The 20,625-nt window shown below is 43.5% G+C and overlaps 3 protein-coding genes across 11 annotated transcripts; all 3 read left to right on the forward strand.

The window, feature by feature from the left end:
• Positions 1-4,162, forward strand: LOC115177515 (gastrula zinc finger protein XlCGF57.1-like). Of its 4 annotated transcripts, none has more exons than XM_029738357.1 (4): positions 1-185; positions 620-926; positions 1,030-1,117; positions 2,213-4,162. In XM_029738357.1, the coding sequence occupies exons 1-4, from the start codon at positions 166-168 to the stop codon at positions 3,643-3,645; spliced, it is 1,848 nt and encodes a 615-aa protein (XP_029594217.1). In that variant the 5' UTR covers positions 1-165; the 3' UTR covers positions 3,646-4,162. The 4 variants fall into 4 exon arrangements, 2 of the variants coding, with proteins under 2 accessions (XP_029594217.1, XP_029594218.1); XR_003872418.1 differs by lacking the exon at positions 2,213-4,162 and adding an exon at positions 1,625-1,894 and having other exon boundaries at positions 10-185; XR_003872419.1 differs by lacking the exon at positions 2,213-4,162 and adding an exon at positions 1,686-1,894 and having other exon boundaries at positions 10-185.
• Positions 4,163-5,808: 1,646 nt separating this feature from the next.
• On the forward strand, positions 5,809-9,964 carry LOC115177517 (gastrula zinc finger protein XlCGF57.1). 3 transcript variants are annotated; one of them, XM_029738364.1, is made up of 4 exons: positions 5,809-5,889; positions 7,609-7,988; positions 8,100-8,175; positions 8,430-9,964. In XM_029738364.1, exons 2-4 carry the CDS (start codon positions 7,641-7,643, stop codon positions 9,812-9,814), a joined length of 1,809 nt encoding a protein of 602 aa, XP_029594224.1. In that variant the 5' UTR covers positions 5,809-5,889; positions 7,609-7,640; the 3' UTR covers positions 9,815-9,964. The 3 variants fall into 3 exon arrangements, with proteins under 3 accessions (XP_029594224.1, XP_029594226.1, XP_029594225.1); XM_029738366.1 differs by lacking the exon at positions 5,809-5,889 and adding an exon at positions 5,935-6,004; XM_029738365.1 differs by lacking the exon at positions 5,809-5,889 and adding an exon at positions 6,687-7,319.
• A 5,637-nt stretch (positions 9,965-15,601) lies between these two features.
• LOC115177516 (gastrula zinc finger protein XlCGF57.1) lies at positions 15,602-20,065 on the forward strand. Of its 4 annotated transcripts, none has more exons than XM_029738360.1 (4): positions 15,602-16,047; positions 17,722-18,101; positions 18,211-18,286; positions 18,523-20,065. In XM_029738360.1, exons 2-4 carry the CDS (start codon positions 17,754-17,756, stop codon positions 19,905-19,907), a joined length of 1,809 nt encoding a protein of 602 aa, XP_029594220.1. In that variant the 5' UTR covers positions 15,602-16,047; positions 17,722-17,753; the 3' UTR covers positions 19,908-20,065. The 4 variants fall into 4 exon arrangements, with proteins under 4 accessions (XP_029594220.1, XP_029594221.1, XP_029594219.1 ...); XM_029738361.1 differs by lacking the exon at positions 15,602-16,047 and adding an exon at positions 16,177-16,493; XM_029738359.1 differs by lacking the exon at positions 15,602-16,047 and adding an exon at positions 16,178-16,579.
• Positions 20,066-20,625: the final 560 nt, after the last annotated feature.

A 20,625-nucleotide genomic window follows, 5' to 3' on the forward strand; every position in this document is an offset into this window, starting at 1 on the left:
CCTTTAAGAATACACACCCAATCAACAGTCTCTTAATCTTTGGCTATTACCTGATTGGCCAGTTGTCCCCGCTAAAGTAAATTGTTTTCTGGTTTTAATCTCGGCTAGTACGAAATCCATGCTGTTTTATCCGTGAAGATTAACGATAAACAAAAACTGTTTCTGATGAATTTGGTAATATTTAGGTGAGACGGGTTAAAAGTTTTCTAACGTTAGCTTTCTTGCTTGCCAGTATATAGCATTGAATTGCAGGCGGTGGTTTGCTATTTTAGCTCGCTCTGTTCGCATCAACAAAGATCATTATTAGCTAGCTACCTAGCGCTAGCAGTAGTCAATTTAGTGCAGACACAGGTCTACGGTGCAGACTTGTAGCTAACTTGCTACATCATTAGCAAAGAGGCTAGTGCCATAAAATACCATAAAAGGCACGTTCTGACATGGTAGCAACCCGCAACATTATGGGAATGTCAATCGATCGCCGCTGATGGTTTGTTTATAAGTAGACTAGTTCGCTAGTTCATAGCATTTGATAATGCAGCCTAATGTTACATTTTTGTGTTGGATAGGTGATGGCCTGGTCTAGCTCTTGAGTTCAGTCAGCTTGGTCTTTTCCCCACAGAATTCAAAGAAAGATGAATGTTAACCAGACTGAGGTACTCAAGTCAACTAGATGGAGAACAAACCTGGAGAAAGTTAACATAACCAAGAGGACTAAACAGTCCAAAACGAATGGGGTTACTTTGAACTCCATCCAAATAAAAAAGGAACCAAGGAACTTTGAGCAGAAGGAAATTGGTGATGGTGACCGTTCCAAACTTTCCTTACTGAAGAAGCATGTCAAGCAACAACAAACTACATCCAACCAACTGACCATGTGTAGTCAGATATCATGGAGTCCTCTAGTGCTGTTAACAAGATTGTCTAAGGTCAGAAGAGTTAGTCTTTCCAAACATGTGACAGTTAATAACTAGACAAGAGTATTTAGATTGTTTGTTAATGCATGCTGTTTTCTTCAATCTAATCCATAAGGTGGTGGTTAAGACTCTTCTGAGAGATACTAAAGTGTGTTTGGTGAAGGAAGAGACAGATGCCAGGAGGGATGAAGACAACAATGGAGGTAGGATATAGTGTTCATACATACTTCAGTCTACTCCCAACACTGCAGTTTAACCCTGTAAGAGTCTTAATTCATGTCAAACACTACATAGTTCATCTCCTGTGACCCAGATATAGTGCTGAGTGATTAGTGCTTTTTTAGGGTTGTTCTGTTTCAATGAAAATATAAAAAAGTTCACAGTTTTCAGTTGGATCAGTTTAAAAGCTTAAATGCACCATGCATTATGTAGGTTGAATGCTGTAACATACAATATAACAATTAATGAAAGTCATTTGATGCCCATTACTGCTTATCACTTATTAACCATAATTTATTCCCATTACTTTACTTAACTTAAAATATTTGTCTATTACACTTTATTATTACATTCCAAGTCATCATTTCCTCTCTATAGAGCTGCTGCCTATTTTCTGACAAAATCACTATTTTAGTAGTTCAATGTAAATAAGGTATACTTTTATGACTGCTGATTACCAACTATCAATCACTTAGATCATGTATTTTCAGGTAAAGATACCTCTCGAAGCAACTGCTCTCGATCGTGCATTCTAATGTCTCTTTTACATAGGAGGCGGAAAAGAAATGGACCGGATAAATAGGCACGTAATGGATTATGGTCATTGTAGTTAATTACTATGTTTTCACTGCAAAACTATGTTGACTATTTGGGAACTACAACTCCATACTACATTGCAGAGTTCGGGCTTGATCTGATTAATCTCTAGAGAAACTGTGCATTGAGCTCACATCAAAATAAATTGAATTTGAATAATTGAACCGACGTCGGTCATTGAGTTTTTTTTATTTTTTAAATAACCAACATTTCGATTAATCACTCGGCACTACCCAGATGTATCTCTTAGAAGCATTTGTGTCCTATCATCTCTAAGATGTAGTGATTATGTAGAAAACAAGTGTTGCAAAAATCCTTGTCTCACAGGATTAAATGGGTGATGAATTACTGAAGGTGAATTAAATGTCAGCAAGGATTTCTAACTTGTTTTTTTGAGGAAAATGACATTTCTGTTCCCTTTCTCTCCTTTTATCATACCCTTCTTCTTTACCTTCCTTCCACCCATCTCTGTCCTCCCTCAGTCTTGTCTCCTCAGTTCTTTCCTTGTCCACACTGCACCATCTCCTTTACTGACTGTTACTTCCTGGAGAACCATATCAAGAACAAACACCAGAAGCAGTACCTGGCCATGTTGAAAAGCCAAGTCTCAAAGAGTAAAAGAGTGTACGGCCCCACACACAGCTGTCCCCACTGTAGCTGCATGTTCCATACACCACGACAGCTAGATATTCACACCCGCCAGGCCCACCCCTCTGCCCGTCCCCAGAAACCTTCCCATCCCCGCAGGGTTCCGGGGAAACTCCACCCCTGTCCGCAGTGTGCCCGCAGATTCCCTTACCTGGGCACCCTGCTGAAGCACTGCAAGAATTTGCACAAAATGGCTGTTGTTCGCATCGATGGACACCTCAGTTGCGCGGATTGTGGGAAGAGCTTTGAGAATTGTTGGGGACTGGGGCCTCACCGGTGTCACGAACCAGAGGGCACTAAACCTAAGGACATTAAGCCTGTGATATGTCTGGAAGTCGGCTTCCATTGCTCCGAGTGTGGCAAGATCCTCACTACCCCTACGAGCCTGAACACTCACATGCGCATCCACACCGGAGAGAAGCCTTATGAATGCAAGGAGTGCGGCAAAAGATTCTCGAACGGCAGCAGTTTAGGCAAACACCTGCTGATACACAAGGGGGTCAAAGAATTCAAATGCCAGGATTGTGGGAAGGCTTTCGCCCAGGCAAACCTTCTCAGGAATCACATGACTGTTCACTCTGGTGAGAGAAAGTTCTCCTGCTCCCATTGTGACAAGCGGTATGCATACAGGGGTAGTCTGGAGCTTCACCTGCGCACACACTCAGGGGAGAGACCTTTCAAATGTACTGTGTGTGGTAAAGACTTTGCTGACAAATGTTATCTGAAAACACACCTGAATATCCACAACAACCAGAAAAACTACCATTGTGGGGTTTGTGGGCGTAAGTTCATAAGGCTTGGGTTGTTGAAGTTACACATGCGCTCACACACCGGGGAGAGGCCCTACCACTGCACAGTGTGCGACAAGAAGTTTTTTAGACTCTCACACCTTAAGAACCATCATCTCACTCATACAGGTGAAAAACCATACACCTGTACAGAGTGCGGTAAAAGCTTCACTCAGTCTGGAGATCTGGCTAAACACAAGCGCCACCACACTGGGGAGAGGCCATTTGAATGTTCTGAATGCCACAGCCGGTTTATCTGTTCAGGTTCTCTGACCCTGCACATGAGGACCCACACTCACCGTGATGTAAAGCCATACTCCTGCCAAGAGTGTGGGAAGAGCTTTTATGAACAGAGTCATGTAAAAGTCCACATGAAAATCCACAAGGGGAAACCGTATTCCTGCCCCCACTGCTTTTTATGCTTTGCTCGCAAGAGCAACCTCTCCAATCACCTGTCTAGATGTCCTAAACTTAAATGAGTTAAACCTATGAATGGGGGGGTGGATTCGTTCCCTTCAGTGATCGATGCTGGACAACAGATGTGAACTGTACCCCTACTGTGTATGATAACTCCATATCACAAAATCTACCTATGATGCCACAATGTCTTTAGCAATACTCCAATTTGTTCATATACATTAGATTGTTAGTTACGTTTTTGTCTGTTTGTTTTTAACCTGTATTTTATATTTTTAAATCTATTTTTTTAAGGGACAGTGATATACAGAAGATTGTTTTACTGATTGTCCTAGTGATTAGTAGGTGATAATGTTTCGAAAAGATGATGGGATGTTTATTTTCCTTTTTGTTTGTAGTGTATACCTTGATTTGGAAGAAGAGGAGCATTTATGTAAAGGTCACTCCCCTAGTATTGTTATAAACATGGCATTAGATTCATGGGGCTCCTGAGACTGCTGCGCCACTAAGGCACTGCATCTCAGTGCTGGAGGCGTCACTACAGACCTGGTTCGAATCCAGGCTGTATCACAACCGGCCGTGATTGGGAGTCCCATAGGGTGGCGCACAATTGGCCCAGCGTCGTCCGGGATAGGCCGGTGTAGGCCGTCATTGTAAATAAGAACTTGTTCTTAACTGACTTGCATAGTTTACTTTTTTTTTTTATTAAGTTAATTACATAAAGACCACTTGAACAGTTGGAACACATGATTTGTTTCAGTCCATAAGCCATCATTGGCCTGCACTGGTTGTAATATTACAGTGCTAAACTTATGAAGCCATACTTTTGCCAAGAATGTGGGAAAAGCTTCTATGAACTGAAACACTTTAGATGCCACATGAGGACACGGGGGAGAGATCGTACCCCTGCCCCCCTTGCTTCTCCAGCTTCACTCACAAACCAAACCTCTTGAAACACCTGCCTAATGTTCTAAATTATCATGATTTGGCTTTTTTATATAACACCGTATATAATGAAACACATTGTATTCATAGGTATCACTTGGAGATGACTCCACCACAGTGAAATTATAACGTTATAATGGATCGTCATTAGGTTATAGTTACATTGTTTAATGAACTGTTTTGTACTTTTTTCATATTTTTTTTTTCTTAATTTCATCGCTTTTTAAATGATATACATGAGATTTGTATGCCGACTCCTGGTGATGACTGACAATAAAGGTGACAGTTTGAAATATGGCATGTCTGTTTTGTGCTTAAAGGTAGACTCAGCGAAATGACATTGCCACGAGCAGCACCACAGATATTGCGATGAGCGAGATGCAAGACTTTGCTCTCACACAGTATTTGCGCCAGTGGAGGCTGGTGGGAGGAGCTATAGGAGGATGGGCTCGTTGGAATGTCTGGAATGGAATCGAGTCAAACATGGTTTCCATGTTTTTGTTTTTTACTTTTCCATTTATTCCATTCCAGCCATTACAATGATTCTGGCCTCCAATAGCTCCTCCCACCAGCCTCCTCTGATCTACGCTATGTGCGTGGGTCACTTCATACTATTACAGCATGATGGCACCAGGACCAAAACCGCAGAGAGATTTAGCCTCGCACTTCAATGCACTTAGTTCTTGCAGGAATTGACCCGCTATGTTGTTTACTTTGTGCATGTACGTCATATCGCTCAGTTTACCTTTAACGTAAATCCACATGAAAACATGAACCCACATCACTCCCAGAGTAATGTCAATTAAGTTAACAGGGTTACCACTTGAACAGAGAACCACCCATCCTGTCATTAACTGATTTTTACCAGTCCATAAGCTAAGAACCATCATTGGCTTGTAGTGGTGTTGATATTAGCTTGTCATGTAGAGTATTGGTTCCCAACTAAGGGTACAAGTCTAGGACCCCTGGGGGTACTTGAGAAGACTCATGAGACTATAGGCCTACTGCTAAAATGCACATTATGGTATTCTTCAAGGGTACTCCAGACAAAGCATATTTTAGTTGGTGGTACAGTAACCAAAAACGGTTGGGAACCAATGCTGTACTGTATCGTTCCCACATTTTGACAGAAGAGGCCTGTTATTATTGCAATTAAATAACTATTTTTATTATCATAAACATAACATATTGCCAATATCATTTATTTTGAGGAATATATCTTTAAGAATCCACACCAATAAACCGCCTCCAAATCGTTGTTGTATATCGAGGAGCCATTACCTGATTGGTCAAGGCCACGTTGAGTAGGCACTTTAAGGACATAAAGTAGGAAGTGCAGCGTTTTTATGGCGTCGACAAAGGTAGGCGAGGCTGTGTTGGCCCTTCTATCATTGAGCATTTACGAGATATAAAATAATACGTTAGCCTTTGCTGTATTATTCTCAACAAAGACGAGACTACTTGTTAACGACTAAGGTGCAACTCCATATGATTATTGCATTTTCGTTTTCGTGTGTTGCACCAAAGATACTGGATATAATGACGAGATGCTTGTCTCCGCCCTAACAATGGGGATTCGTTGTCTACAGAGCATAACGGCGGGCTCCCCCCTATTCCTTTCTTTAGATAGGTGGATACATCTCGGTTTTTGAATATTCTATGAGGGGTGTTGACGTCCGCCGCCTGTAAAACCGTCTCGAATTTCAACAAGAACAACTCTTGTATAAAGTGTTTTTTCTCAAAGCTGCCGGGATGTCAGTGCATCACACTTATATCAGTATATTCGTAACAACCTAAGCATTACCAAACTTATATTATATCAAATAAGCCACACGTATAAAAATATAATTTCCTTTTTATCGTGACTAAATTCGACACTCATTGCCCCAACCCCATACACACACTCCTCACATAAATAATGATCTGCTTAACGTGGACAGATTTTGGGCAGAGACACGCTCTCGCTTTGCCTCTTCCTATCTGGTTGCACTTGCGTTCAGTAGCATCGATGAATCACACGATTACATAGGATTGACGTAAACGGAAGAACCAAGGACAGGATGGTTCCAGGGGCTATTCATTACGCTGATTCTGTTTCAAAACGTTTCTTTAACGGAAGCAAAAGGAACGAAACGGGGAGGGACTTATCTGAATTTGTCCAATAGAAACTCGTGCTTGGACTAATGATTACACCCCTGATGTTCTGAGATTCTCTCTGGTGTTTACAAAACCACTTCTGCTGTGAGATTATTATATCAGGATTCAAGGATGCTGCTAGATTAGTATAGCAGGACCTGTTTAAAGGCGTTACGTGGTCAATCTGATGTTTGCATTGGCGTTCAGCATTTACGGCGATACGCCTCTGCAGAAGTCAGGGCATTTATATTTATTGCGCTTTGCGGAGCAGCGCAGATCTGTTGTAAAGGAAGTTGTCAAAGAATGAGTTTGTGTTTATACAGGACCTCCCATCCCCACCTACCGTCACCCAACAATGTCAATGCGAAGGAGCTATATGGAGCCCTCCACATTGTTACAACATTTGGGAGGCGCACGGCGGTGCTGTATGGAGCTCAATTTGGCCTCTGCATGCCACCAGAGGCTTCGAGATTGCGCCACACTATCCATATAGAGCCTCTGACCACATTTTCGTATCAAGCATTAATCGGCTTTTAGACAAAGCTATTTTTAACGGTAGAGCAAAGGGTGGCACTATATGGGAAATTAATGGCTGCAGTATTGCCGTTATAATGACTACATTATGCATGGAATGCCAAGGCATAATTGTATAAAAGTGTGTATTCTAATTTAAAATGTATGTTCTGTACCTATCTATTAATGGTATGTAATATGTCATGTTTTGTTGGGACCCCAGTAAGAGTAGCTGCTGCTTTAGCAGTAGCTAATGGGCATCCTAATAAAATCCTAGCAGCTCAAGACATTAGCTAGTTAGACCGCTGCACCACTCGGGATCTCAGTGCTAGAGGCGTCACTACAGACCCTGGTTCGATATTAGTATGATCCCTGCCTGTTATTGCTCTCTAAGGGATGATGCTCAATAAAACCTGGTCTTTTCCCCACAGAATTCAAATGAAGAAGCACTCTAGTCAACAAGATGAAGAGCAAACCTGGGAAAAAGCAACACAACAAAACCAAGAGGACTAAACACCATCGAGACCCCATCAAAACAGAGTGTGGAACACAGTTAGATGATGTTGACTGCAATAGAGAAGAACCAGACATTAGCCAATCACCCTACATTACTAAAGGGGTATATATCAGCTCCATCAAAATCAAAGAGGAACCAACAGACTTTGAACAGCAGGGAATGGGAGAGGAACCAAACCGTTCTGTTCCTTCCTTCCAGAAGAACCACATCAAACATCAAAATACATCCAGTCCTATGACCCGGTGTAGCGAGATATCAAGGAGTCCTGTGGTGATGCTAACAAGATTGTCTAATGTAAGAAGAGTTAGTGGTCTTTCCCAACATGTGACAGTTAGTAACTAGACAATAAGAGTTAGAGTTTTGGTTCATGCATACTGTGGTTTCTTCATCTTTCTAATCCATAAGGTGGTGGTTAAGACTCTTCTGCGAGACACTAAAGTGTGTTTGGTGAAGGAGAAAAACCCAGATGAGACAGATGAAGGTAGGGCATAGTTCATACATCCAGTCCACCCTCAACACTGCATTTGAAATGGGTGATGGGATTACTTGAACATCATTTGAACATTAATTTACCAAACTTTAAAATTAATTTTCAGCAAAGATATTTACTCAAGCATTTTATTGTTGAATGAGGAAATGTAAGAAACCACAGCTATGTTCTGTTTCCTCTCTCCTCCCATCTCTCTCTTCTCACTCTTTCTACCTTCTTTCCACTGCTCTGTCCCTCTCCCTCAGTCTCTACTTCTCAATTCTTTCCTTGTCCACACTGCACCATCTCCTTCACTGACTGTTACTTCCTGGAGAACCATATCAAGACCAAACACCAGAAGCAGTACCTGGCTTTGTTCAAAAGCCATGTCTCAACAAGTAAAACCGTGTATGCCCCCACACACAGCTGTCCCCACTGTAGCTGTATGTTCCATACCCCACGACAGCTACACGTCCACATCCGTCAGGCCCACCCCTCTCCCTCTCTAAGGAAACTCCACCCCTGCCCCTATTGTGCCCGGAGCTTCCAGTACATAGCCAGACTGCATACTCACTGCAAGGTTTGGCACAAAATGGCTGTTACTTTCATCGATAGATACCTCAGTTGCGCTGACTGTGGAAAGAGCTTCAAGAATTCCTGGGGACTGGGGCCTCACCAGTGTCACAAACCTGAGGACACTAAGCCTGAGGATGGCCCTGTCTGTCTGAACATCGGCATGCCATGCTCAGAGTGTGGCAAAAGCTGCTCTAGTCCTCAGAATCTGCGCATTCACATGCGCACACACACCGGCGAAAAGCCTTACGTCTGCAAGGAGTGTGGCAAGAGCTTCTCAGAAGACAGCAGTTACCGCAAATACATGATGATTCACTCGGGGGTCAAGCCATTCAAATGCCAGGATTGTGGAAAGGGTTTTGCCCGGATGGGGCGCCTCCGAGTTCACATGACTATTCACTCTGGCGAGAAGTCTTTCTCCTGCTCCAAATGTGACAGACGGTTTGCATACAAGGACTGTCTGAAGCTTCACCTGCGCACACACTCAGGGGAGAGACCTTTTAAATGTACTGTGTGTGGTAAAGACTTTGCTTACAGAAATTATCTGAAGACGCATCTGAAGATCCACAACAATGAAAGGAACTACCATTGTGGGGTTTGTGGGCTGAAGTTCATAAACATTGCAGCATTGAAAACCCACCAGCGCACACACACTGGGGAAAGGCCTTTCCATTGCACAGTGTGTGACAAGACATTTTTCCGACTCGCACACCTGAAGAACCACCAGCGCACTCACACAGGTGAGAAACCATACACCTGTACAGAGTGCGGTAAAAGCTTCACTCAGTCTGGAGATCTGACCAAACACAAGCGCATCCACACTGGGGAGAGGCCATTTGAATGTTCTGAATGCCACCGACGGTTTATCTGTTCTGCTGATCTGACCAGACACATGAGGATCCACAATAACTCACGGCCATATCCCTGCCAAGAGTGTGACAAGAGATTCCGCTTGGCCAAACACCTTAAAATTCACATGAGGACCCACACTGGGGAGAGACCATACTCCTGCCACCGCTGCCATCGCACCTTTGCTCGCACCCACCACCTCACCGGTCACCTGCCTAGATGTCGCTGAATGATGAAATTAGACTATATAAATAAACTCTTTTACTCTTATTGTAGTTATTTAATAAGGGAACAGTGATGTACAGAAGATGATTTTGTGCCCGACTCTGACCTGGTAATGCTAATAAATAGTAATGACATTAAAGGCCTCTATATTCTGTTGTGTAGTTCTGGTGTTTTTGTGTATGCCAACTTGATAATTGAGTTGGAGGCGTGTGTAGCCAATAAGAGAGTCATATCACATACATTTCAGTCTCCCAGTATTCATTGGTCTTGGAGGCGTGCACTGGCTGGTTTTGATATTGCAGCATGTCTGACTCTGCATATTACAATATGCAAGCTATTGAAGAGGAATGATTCAAGCTCTTAAAGTCTCTGCATGGTCAATCCGCCATCTGCATTGGCAGTATAGCATTTACTGAGATGCAGCCACCGCAGTATTCAGAGGAAACAAACTTTTTAAGTAAATAGGTTTGTGTTTATACAGGACTTTCCGCCCCCACCTACCGTCAACAAATCATGTCAATGCTGGGCTATACAGGGCTATACAGAGCCCTCCGCATTGTTACAAAATGTGAGAGGCGCACAGCGATGTGGTACGGAGCTTGATTTGGCCTCTGCATGCCTCCGGAGGCTCATACACGCCATACAAAGCCTCCGACCACATATGCAGATCAAGCATAAATTGGTTTTTAGGCTACACTATCATTCCCACATTTTGATAGTCAAATGAGGACATAAGGACATTCTCAATTGGTTAGCTAATTCTTCCATCCTCTCCTTGCCTCCTTTTGAAAAAGGTCAAAGGTAATCAAGGAAATTTGCATCCTGTAGCTCTAACTCCAAAAAGTTTTGGGACACTAAAGTCCATGGAGAGTAAGAACCCCTCCTCCCAGCTGCCCATTGCACTGAGGCTAGGTAACACTGTCACCACCGATAAATCCACGATAATCGAGAATTTCAATAAGCATTTCTCTACGGCTGGCCATGCTTTCCTCCTGGCTACCCCAACCCCGGCCAACAGCTCCGCACCCTCCGCAGCTACTTTCCCAAGCCTCCCCAGCTTCTCCTTCACCCAAATCCAGATAGAAGATGTTCCGAAAGAGCTGCAAAACCTGGACCCGTACAAATCAGCTGGGCTAGACGATCTGGACCCTCTCTTTCAAAAATGATCTGCCGCCATTGTTGCAACCCCTATTACCAGTCTGTTCAACCTCTCTTTCGTATCGTCCGAGATTCCTAAAGATTGGAAAGCTGCCGCGGTCATCCCCCTCTTCAAAGGGGGTGACACTCTAGACCCAAACTGTTATAGACCTATATCCATATATCCAGTTAATAAACAGATCGCTGACCATTTTGAATCCCACCGTACCTTCTCCGCTGTGCAATCCGGTTTCCGAGCTGGTCACGGGTGCACCTCAGCCATGCTCAAGGTACTAAACGATATCATAACCGCCATCGATAAAAGACAGTACTGTGCAGCCGTCTTCATCGACCTGGCCAAGGCTTTCGACTCTGTCCATCACCGTATTCTTATCGGCAGACACAACAGCCTTGGTTTCTCAAATGACTGCCTCGCCTGGTTCACCAACTACTTCTCAGACAGAGTTCAGTGTGTCAAATCGGAGGGCCTGTTGTCCAGACCTCTGGCAGTCTCTATGGGGTACCACAGGGTTCAATTCTCGTCCGACTCTTTTCTCTGTATATATCAACGATGTCGCTCTTGCTGTGGGTGATTCCCTGATTCACCTCTACGCAGACGACACCATTCTGAATACATCTTGCCCTTCTTTGGACACTGTGTTAACTAACCTCCAAACAAGCTTCAATGCCATACAGCACTCCTTCCGTGGCCTCCAACTGCTCTTAAATGAAAGTAAAACCAAATGCATGCTTTTCAACCGTTCGCTGCCCGTACCCGCCCGACTAGCATCACTATTCTGGACGGTTCTGATTTAGAATATGTGGACAACTACAAATACCTAGGTGTCTGGCTAGACTGTAAACTCTCCTTCCAGACTCATATTAAACATCTCCAATCCAAAATGAAATCTAGAATCGGCTTCCTATTTCGCAACAAAGCCTCCTTCACTCACGCCGCCAAACATACTCTCGTAAAACTGACTATCCTACCGATCCTTGACTTCGGCAATGTCATTTACAAAATAGCTTCCAATACTCTACTCAGCAAATTGGATGCAGTCTATCAAAGTGCCATCCGTTTTGTCACCAAAGCCCCTTATACCACCCACCACTGCGACCTGTATGCTCTAGTCGGCTGGCCCTCGCTACATATTCGACGCCAGACCCACTAGCTCCAGGTCTGCTATAAATCTATGCTAGGTAAAGCTCCACCTTACCTCAGCTCACTGGTCACGATAACAACACCCACCCGTAGCACGCGCTCCAGCAGGTATATCTCACTGGTCATCCTCAAAGCCAACACCTCCTTTGGCCGCTTTTCCTTCCAGTTCTCTGCTGCCAATGACTGGAACGAATTGCAAAAATCGCTGAATCTGGAGACTTATATTTCCCTCAATAACTTTAAACATCAGCTATCTGAGCAGCTAACTGATTGCTGCAGCTGTACATAGCCCATCTGTAAATAGCCCACCCAATCTACCTACCTCATCCCCATATTGTTTTTATTTACTTTTCTGCTCTTTTGCACACCAGTATTTCTACTTGCACATCACCATCTGCTCATCTATCACTCCAGTGTTAATTTGCTAAATTGTAATTACTTTGCCCCTATGGCCTATTTATTGCCTTACCTCCTCACGCCATTTGCACACACTGTATGTAGACTTTCTTTCTTTTTATAGTGTGTTATTGACTGTACGCTTGTTAATTCCATGTGTAACTCTGTGTTGTTGTTTGTGTAGCACTGCTTTGCTTTATCTTGGCCAGGTCGCAATTGTAAATGAGAACTTGTTCTCAACTAGCCTACCTGGTTAAATAAAGGTGAAATTTAAATTTAAAAAAATTAGGAATTTTCAAATCTGACTTCTCTATGTGGACATGTATAGAAATGCTATTTCTGGGCCGAGCGTCAGTTAAACTGTAGTAACGAAGCTAAACTGTAGGAGCAGTCGAAACGGTGCATCTCCGTGGCCCCTTGATTCTGCCCCATTCAGAAATGGGTAGTTCTATTTGTGATCCTTGGGACGTCCCTGCCCTAACGCTAACTGTAACCTTAACCCTTACCCTTCCCCTACCTTAACCATTACCCTTTCCTAACCATTTTACATTTCAACTTCAATGGGGTAAAGTCAGAGTTGGGATGTCCCAATGAACCCGGATAGCATGGATCTTCAGAAATATCGAAGATTTTTATAACTAACCCAAGATAGACCACAGCCTGTCATTTCCAATGGGAACAAATAAGTCATAGTGGGCAGAACAAGCAATGACGTGGGCATAGCCAAGCACAAGCTAGTGAGATCCTATTGGCCGTTCTCGCAAGTATTTGCATATTTCCATTAGGGACCGCCTACTCTGTGCGGGTGTGCAATAATCCAAATCAAATTTTATTGTTCACAAACATATATTTAACAGATGTTATTGTGGGTATAGCGAAATGCTTGTGTTCCTAGCTCCAACAGTGCAGTAATATCTAACAATTCACAACAACACACAAATCTAAAGTAAAAGAATGGAATGAAAAAATATATAAATATTTAGCACGAGCAATGTCGGAGTGGCATTGACTAAAATACAGTAGAATAGAATACAGTATATACATGAGTAAACAGATGAGATGAGTAAACATTATTAAAGTGACTAGTAAGCATTTCACTGTAAGGTCTACAGGTCTACACATGTTGTATTCGGCGCATGCGACTAATAAGATTTGATTTGATTTAGTGTTCTATTATTAAAGTGGCCAGTGATTCCATGTCTATGTATATAGGGCTGCAGCCTCGAAGGTGCAGGGTTGAGTAGCCGGGTGGTAGCTGGCTAGTGATGGCTTTTTAACAGTCTGATGGCCTTGAGATAGAAGCTGTTTTTCAGTCTCTCGGTCCCAGCTTTGATACACCTGTACTAACTTCTCCTTCTGGATGATAGCGGGGTGAACAGGCCGTGGCTCAGATGATTGATGTCATTTGATCTTTTTGGCCTTCCTGTGACATCGGGTGTTGTAGGTGTCCTGGAGGGCAGGCAAATGGGCAGACCACACCACCCTCTGGATAGCCCTGCGGATTTGGGCTGTGCAGTTGCCGTACCAGGCGTTGATACAGCCTGACAGGATGCTCTCAATTGTACATCTGTAAAAATTTCTAAGGGTCTTAGGGGCCAAGCCAAATTTCTTCAGCCTCCTGAGTTTGAAGAGGCGCTGTTGCACCTTCTTCATCACACTGTCTGCATGGGTGGACCATTTCAGATTGTCAGTGATGTGTACGCCGAGGAACTTGAAGCTTTCCACCTTCTCCACTGCAGTCCAGTAGATGTGGATAGGGGTGTGCTCCCTCTGCTGTTTCCGGAAGTATACGATCAGTTGGAACACCTCCACCAGGACCTTCACCTCCTCCCTGTAGGCTGTCTCGTCATTGTTGGTAATCAGGCCTACTACGTTTGTGTCGTATGCAAACTTGATGATTGAGTTGGAGGCATGCGTAGCCACGCAGTCATAGGTGAACAGGGAGTACAGGAGGGGGCTGAGCACGCACCCTTGTGGGACCCCTGTGCTAGTGATCAGCGAAGTGGAGGTGTTGTTTCCTACCTTCACCACCTGGGGGCGGCCTGTCAGGAAGTCCCAGACCCAGTTGCACAGGGCGGGGTTCAGACCCAGGGCCCCGAGCTTAATGATGAGCTTGGACGGTATCATTGTGTTGAAGGCTGAGCTATAGACAATGAACAGCATTCTGCTGTAGGTATTCATCTTGTCCAAATGGGATAGGGCAGTATGCAGTGCGATGGCAATTGCATCCTCTGTGGATCTATTAGGGCGGTAAGCAAATTGAAGTGGGTCTAGGGTGTCAGGTAAGGTAGAGGTGATATGATCCTTAACTAGCCTCTCAAAGCACTTCATGATGACATAAGTGAGTTATACGGGTGATAGTCATTTAGTTCAGTTACCTTTGCTTTCTTGGGTGCAGGAACAATGGTGAACATATTGAAGCAGGTGGAGACAGCAGACTGTGATAGGGAGAGATTGAACATGTCCGTAAACACTCCAGCAAGCCAATTCGCCCTTTCACTCCTTCTACCAAAGTAAAAAAAAAAGAAGTTGTTTAAAGGGTCAAATCTACTAAAATTAGTCCACTCTGTTCGTAACAGATTCTAGTTTTGGGAACAGAAAACTGTATTGAGGTCAAACGTTTCGTCAATGAGAACATTAGCATAATGTAGGCCAAAATCCATCTCACTCCATCTTCTCCCACTGCCGGCCACTGGGCTTTCTCTCATCACCATTTTTGGTAGTGAGTGGAACCGCTAACCGGATGCTTCACACTAATACATCCTGTGAAATATCTTGCTGATTATTCTGTGGCAATATGGCGCAGCGCGTTTCAAATTCGCCATTGGGAGTTTTCCATAGGAATAGGTGGATGACGTCAGCGCTATCACTGTCTAGTGATTTTAACGCTGTCTATGCTTCAATGAGAAGGGGGCAGTCTTTCTCCCTGGGTAAAGCGGTGGTTTGAAAATATTGTAACGACCCGGTATTGTGTTCTGTGTTTGTGGGTGTGTTATGGTTCTCATGGCTACTAGCAGGGGTTAAATGTGTCAGGACAGAGGGAAAGGTTGGGGGGGTATGATGGGTAATCCCGCGGGATTTGGAAATGCATAAATAGGGATTACTGTCTCATCTTTCTCTCTTTCTGTTCGGGCCTTGATCTGTCCCTATGGGGGTGACTCTTAACTCGACATGGTATAATTGTGTACGTTCGGTATTTAGCGGCGTGGGCTGTGGCCTGAGCAATAGCCCAGTTTAGGAATAAATCTGTGTTCTGACCTGCACACCCAGAGTCCGTCTCTTTTCCTTTTATGACCCAGCCGGGTCATTACAATATGTTGTTGGCTTTGATACTCGTGCCCCTCTTCACAACAAACGACTTCAATTATGGGAGTCTCAGACTAAAGTATGTAGCGAACGACAGAGCAGTGGAAGAATTTAGTGCAAGTCATCAGGCTCATTCTTATTATACTTCAGTGGCCAGGCTTGACCACTGGGCTTCTTCTCATCATATTTGGTGTGAAGTGGGAATTCCAACCGGATGCTTCAGATTTATACATCCGGTAAAACATCTGTTCCCTTTTTCTATGGTTTCCACTAGTTACCAAAGCCACAACATCTAAATTGGTTTCGACATAAGGTTAGCAGTGTGGTTAAGGTTTAAACCCACATTTTTGAGAAATTGTAGAAATAGGTTCCGTGTGGCTCAGTTGGTAGAGCATGGCGCTTGTAACGTCAGGGTTGTGCATTCGATTCGCACGGGGGAACGGTACAAAAATGTATGCATTCACTACGGTATATGAGTGTCTGCTAAATGAGGTATGATGTTTAAAAAAGGCGCGGTTTACGACTTTGTGGCTGTGGTAACTAGTGACGACCTTGTTCTATCAGTGGTGGAACGTTGCGGACATAGACCAGAAAGTGCAGCGTTTTATGGCGTCAACAAAGGAATGCGAAGCTGTGTGCCATTCTATCATTGAGCTATCATTGAGAATTGACAAGATACAAAGTAATTGGCCTTTGCTGTGTTGTTCTCGTTTACAAAGACTAGGCTACTAGCAGCTCAAAACAGTAGCTAGCTAGTTGGCTGCAACAGTAAGTATCGTTAGGTAATATCCTATAACGAGCTATGCTTATGTCTGAGCGGGTTGGGAGCAACATGAATGCTAATGTCATATTGAAGGGTTAGCTGACAACGTCACGAAAACGATGCTTCAATGGGGCAGAACTCCATGTGTTGTGATTCTGGATGTCCAACTAGCTAACATCAACAATGACTAGAAGCTGCCGTGAGGTGTTTTAACTGTTGCCACGTCATCTATGCTATAATGGCTAAATTCCTCTAACTAGCTAACCAACAACTGTAACGATGTATTTGAGAGACAAGTTCTCATTTTGCAAATGTATTTATGTATTCAATAGACATTGGAGACGAAATATAGTTTACATGTTATCAACAACCCCGTCTGTTTTGCCCTAGTTGTGTTCGCGTCGGTTTTGTTGCTAAACAACCAACCCGTCTATAGGCCAATTATTACTGGTAGGTTGACTGTTGGAAACGTATGCAGTTACATTTATTGTTCATACAGACTTGTGTTTTCTTCAATTACCCGATGATTGGTCAAATCAAATTGGATTGGTCACATACACATGGTTAGCAGAAGTTATTGCGAGTGTAGCGAAATGCTTGTGCTTCTAGTTCCGACAGTGCAGCAATATAAAACAAGTAATATCTAACAATTACAAAACAAAAGCCTAATACCCACACATCTAACTAAAGGAATGGAATAAGAATGTATAAAAATATGGATGAGCAATGTCAGAGCGGCATAGGCTAAGATGCAATAGATATGAGATGAGTAATGCAAGATATGTAAACATTGTTAAAGTGGCATTATTAAAGTGACTAGTGTTACATTTATTAAAGTGGCCAATGATTTCAAGTCTGTATGTAGGCAGCAGCCTCTCTGTGCTAGTGATGGCTGTTTAACAGTCTGATGGCCTTGAGATATAGAAGCTGTTTTTCAGTCTCTGTCCCAGCTTTGATACACCTGTACTGACCTCGCCTTTTGGATGATAGCTGGGTGAACAGGCAGTGGCTCGGGTGGTTGTTGTCCTTGATCATCTTTTTGGCCTTCCTGTGACTTATAGTGTGTTGCATGGTTTATTAATAGGATCACTGCTTGGTATAGCTCTCTAAGGGTGATGCTCAATAAAACCTGCTCTTTTCCCCACAGAATTCAAATGAAGAAGCACTCTAGTCAACAAGATGAAGAGCAAACCTGGGAAAAAGCAACACAACAAAACCAAGAGGACTAAACACCATCGAGACCCCATCAAAACAGAGTGTGGAACACAGTTAGATGATGTTGACTGCAATAGAGAAGAACCAGACATTAGCCAATCACCCTACATTACTAAAGGGGTATATATCAGCTCCATCAAAATCAAAGAGGAACCAACAGACTTTGAACAGCAGGGAATGGGAGAGGAACCAAACCGTTCTGTTCCTTCCTTCCAGAAGAACCACATCAAACATCAAAATACATCCAGTCCTATGACCGGATGTAGCGAGATATCAAGGAGTCCTGTGGTGATGCTTACAAGATTGTCTAATGTAAGAAGAGTTAGTGGTCTTTCCCAACATGTGACAGTTAGTAACTAGAAAATAGTATTTACTTTTGGTTAATACATACTGTGGTTTCTTCATCTTTCTAATCCATAAGGTGGTGGTTAAGACTCTTCTGCGAGACACTAAAGTGTGTTTGGTGAAGGAGGAAAACCCAGACGAGACAGATGAAGGTAGGGCATAGTTCATAGATCCAGTCCACCCTCAACACTGCATTTGAAATGGATGATGGGATTACTTGAACATCATTTGAACATTAATTTACCAAACTTTGAAATTAATATTTAGCAGAGATATTTACTCAAGCATTTTATTGTTGAATGAGGAAATGTAGGAAATCGTAACTATGTTCTGTTCCCTCATCTTTCTCTTTCTACCTTCTTTCCACTGCTCTGTCCCTCTCCCTCAGTCTCTACTTCTCAGTTCTTTCCTTGTCCACACTGCACCATCTCCTTCACTGACTGTTACTTCCTGGAGAACCATATCAAGACCAAACACCAGAAGCAGTACCTGGCTTTGTTCAAAAGCCATGTCTCAACAAGTAAAACCGTGTATGCCCCCACACACAGCTGTCCCCACTGTAGCTGTATGTTCCATACCCCACGACAGCTACACGTCCACATCCGTCAGGCCCACCCCTCTCCCTCTCTAAGGAAACTCCACCCCTGCCCCTATTGTGCCCGCAGCTTCCAGTACATAGCCAGACTGCATACTCACTGCAAGGTTTGGCACAAAATGGCTGTTACTTTCACCGATGGATACCTCAGTTGCGCTGACTGTGGAAAGAGCTTCAAGAATTCCTGGGGACTGGGGCCTCACCAGTGTCACAAACCTGAGGACACTAAGCCTGAGGATGGCCCTGTCTGTCTGAACATCGGCATGCCATGCTCAGAGTGTGGCAAAAGCTGCTCTAGTCCTCAGAATCTGCGCATTCACATGCGCACACACACCGGCGAAAAGCCTTACGTCTGTAAGGAGTGTGGCAAGAGCTTCTCAGAAGCCAGCAGTCATTGCAAACACATGATGATACACTCAGGGGTCAAGCCATTCAAATGCCAAGACTGCGGAAAGGATTTTGCCCGGATGTGGCACCTCCGAGTTCACATGACCGTTCACTCTGGCGAGAAGCCTTTATCCTGCCCCAAATGTGACAGGCGGTTTGCATACAGTTATTCTTTGAAGCTTCACCTGCGCACACACTCAGGGGAGAGACCTTTCAAATGTACTGTGTGTGGTAAAGACTTTGCGGACAAAGGTTATCTGAAGACGCATCTGAAGATCCACAACAATGAAAGGAACTACCATTGTGGGGTTTGTGGGCTGAAGTTCATAAACATTGCAGCATTGAAAACCCACCAGCGCACACACACTGGGGAACGGCCTTTCCATTGCACAGTGTGTGACAAGACATTTTTCCGACACGCACACCTGAAGAACCACCAGCGCACTCACACAGGTGAGAAACCATACACATGTACTGAGTGCAGCAAAAGCTTCACTCAGTCTGGAGATCTCACAAAACACATACGCAGCCACACTGGAGAGAAGCCGTATGAATGTTCTGTCTGCCACGGCTGCTATACCTCTTCAGGGGATCTGGGCAAACACATGAGGATCCACAATAACTCACGGCCATATCACTGCCAGGAGTGTGACAAAAGCTTCCGCATGGTCGGTCACCTTAAAACTCACATGAGGACCCACACTGGGGAGAGACCGTACTCCTGCCCCCGCTGCCATCGTACTTTTGCTCGCGCCCACCACCTCTCTGGTCACCTGCCTAGATGTTGCTGAATGATTTGATTATTTATATACAGTCAACTCTTTTACTCTTGTTGTAGTTATTTAATAAAGGAGCAGTGATGTACAGAAGATGGTTTTGTTCCTGACTTTGTTGTGTTAATAACAATAAATGGTAATGTCAATAAAGGCTGCTATATTCTGTGAAAGATGGCATGCCTGTTGTGTGGTTCTGGTGTTTTTTTGTATGTTTTCTTTGAGCTGAAATAAGAGCCTCATATCACATACATTTCAGTCTCCCAGTATTCTATTGGTAAACCATTATTGGCCTGCACTGGCTGGTTTTGATATTACAATAAGCCGTACATTTCATATTACAATATGAAAGCTTTTGAAGAGGATCGATTTAACAATTGAGTTTATTTGTTTCTGAAATCCCAGACCTAGGGCAACATTGTTAGTGTGGGAGTCAACCTGTCTGCCTATGGAGAATCAGGACAGTAAATTAAAGGGTATGCTCTATCTTCTTTACAACAGATGCTTTAGCCGTACATAACTATCTTCTTGCTATTACAATGACCACAATTCGTCCTTGATAAATAAGATTAGAGTCCAGAACTGGCATAGCTACAAAAAATTGCTGATACAAAACTGATACTTTTGGCGAAAATGTATATTTATTTAAGAATACACACCAATCAACAGCCTCTATTTTTTTGCATATAATCGAGGGGCCATTGATTGGTCAGGTACCGTGACGTTTTAACTGCAG

Source organism: Salmo trutta, chromosome 37 (assembly GCF_901001165.1).
Source record: "Salmo trutta chromosome 37, fSalTru1.1, whole genome shotgun sequence".
Taxonomy (NCBI): domain Eukaryota; kingdom Metazoa; phylum Chordata; class Actinopteri; order Salmoniformes; family Salmonidae; genus Salmo; species Salmo trutta.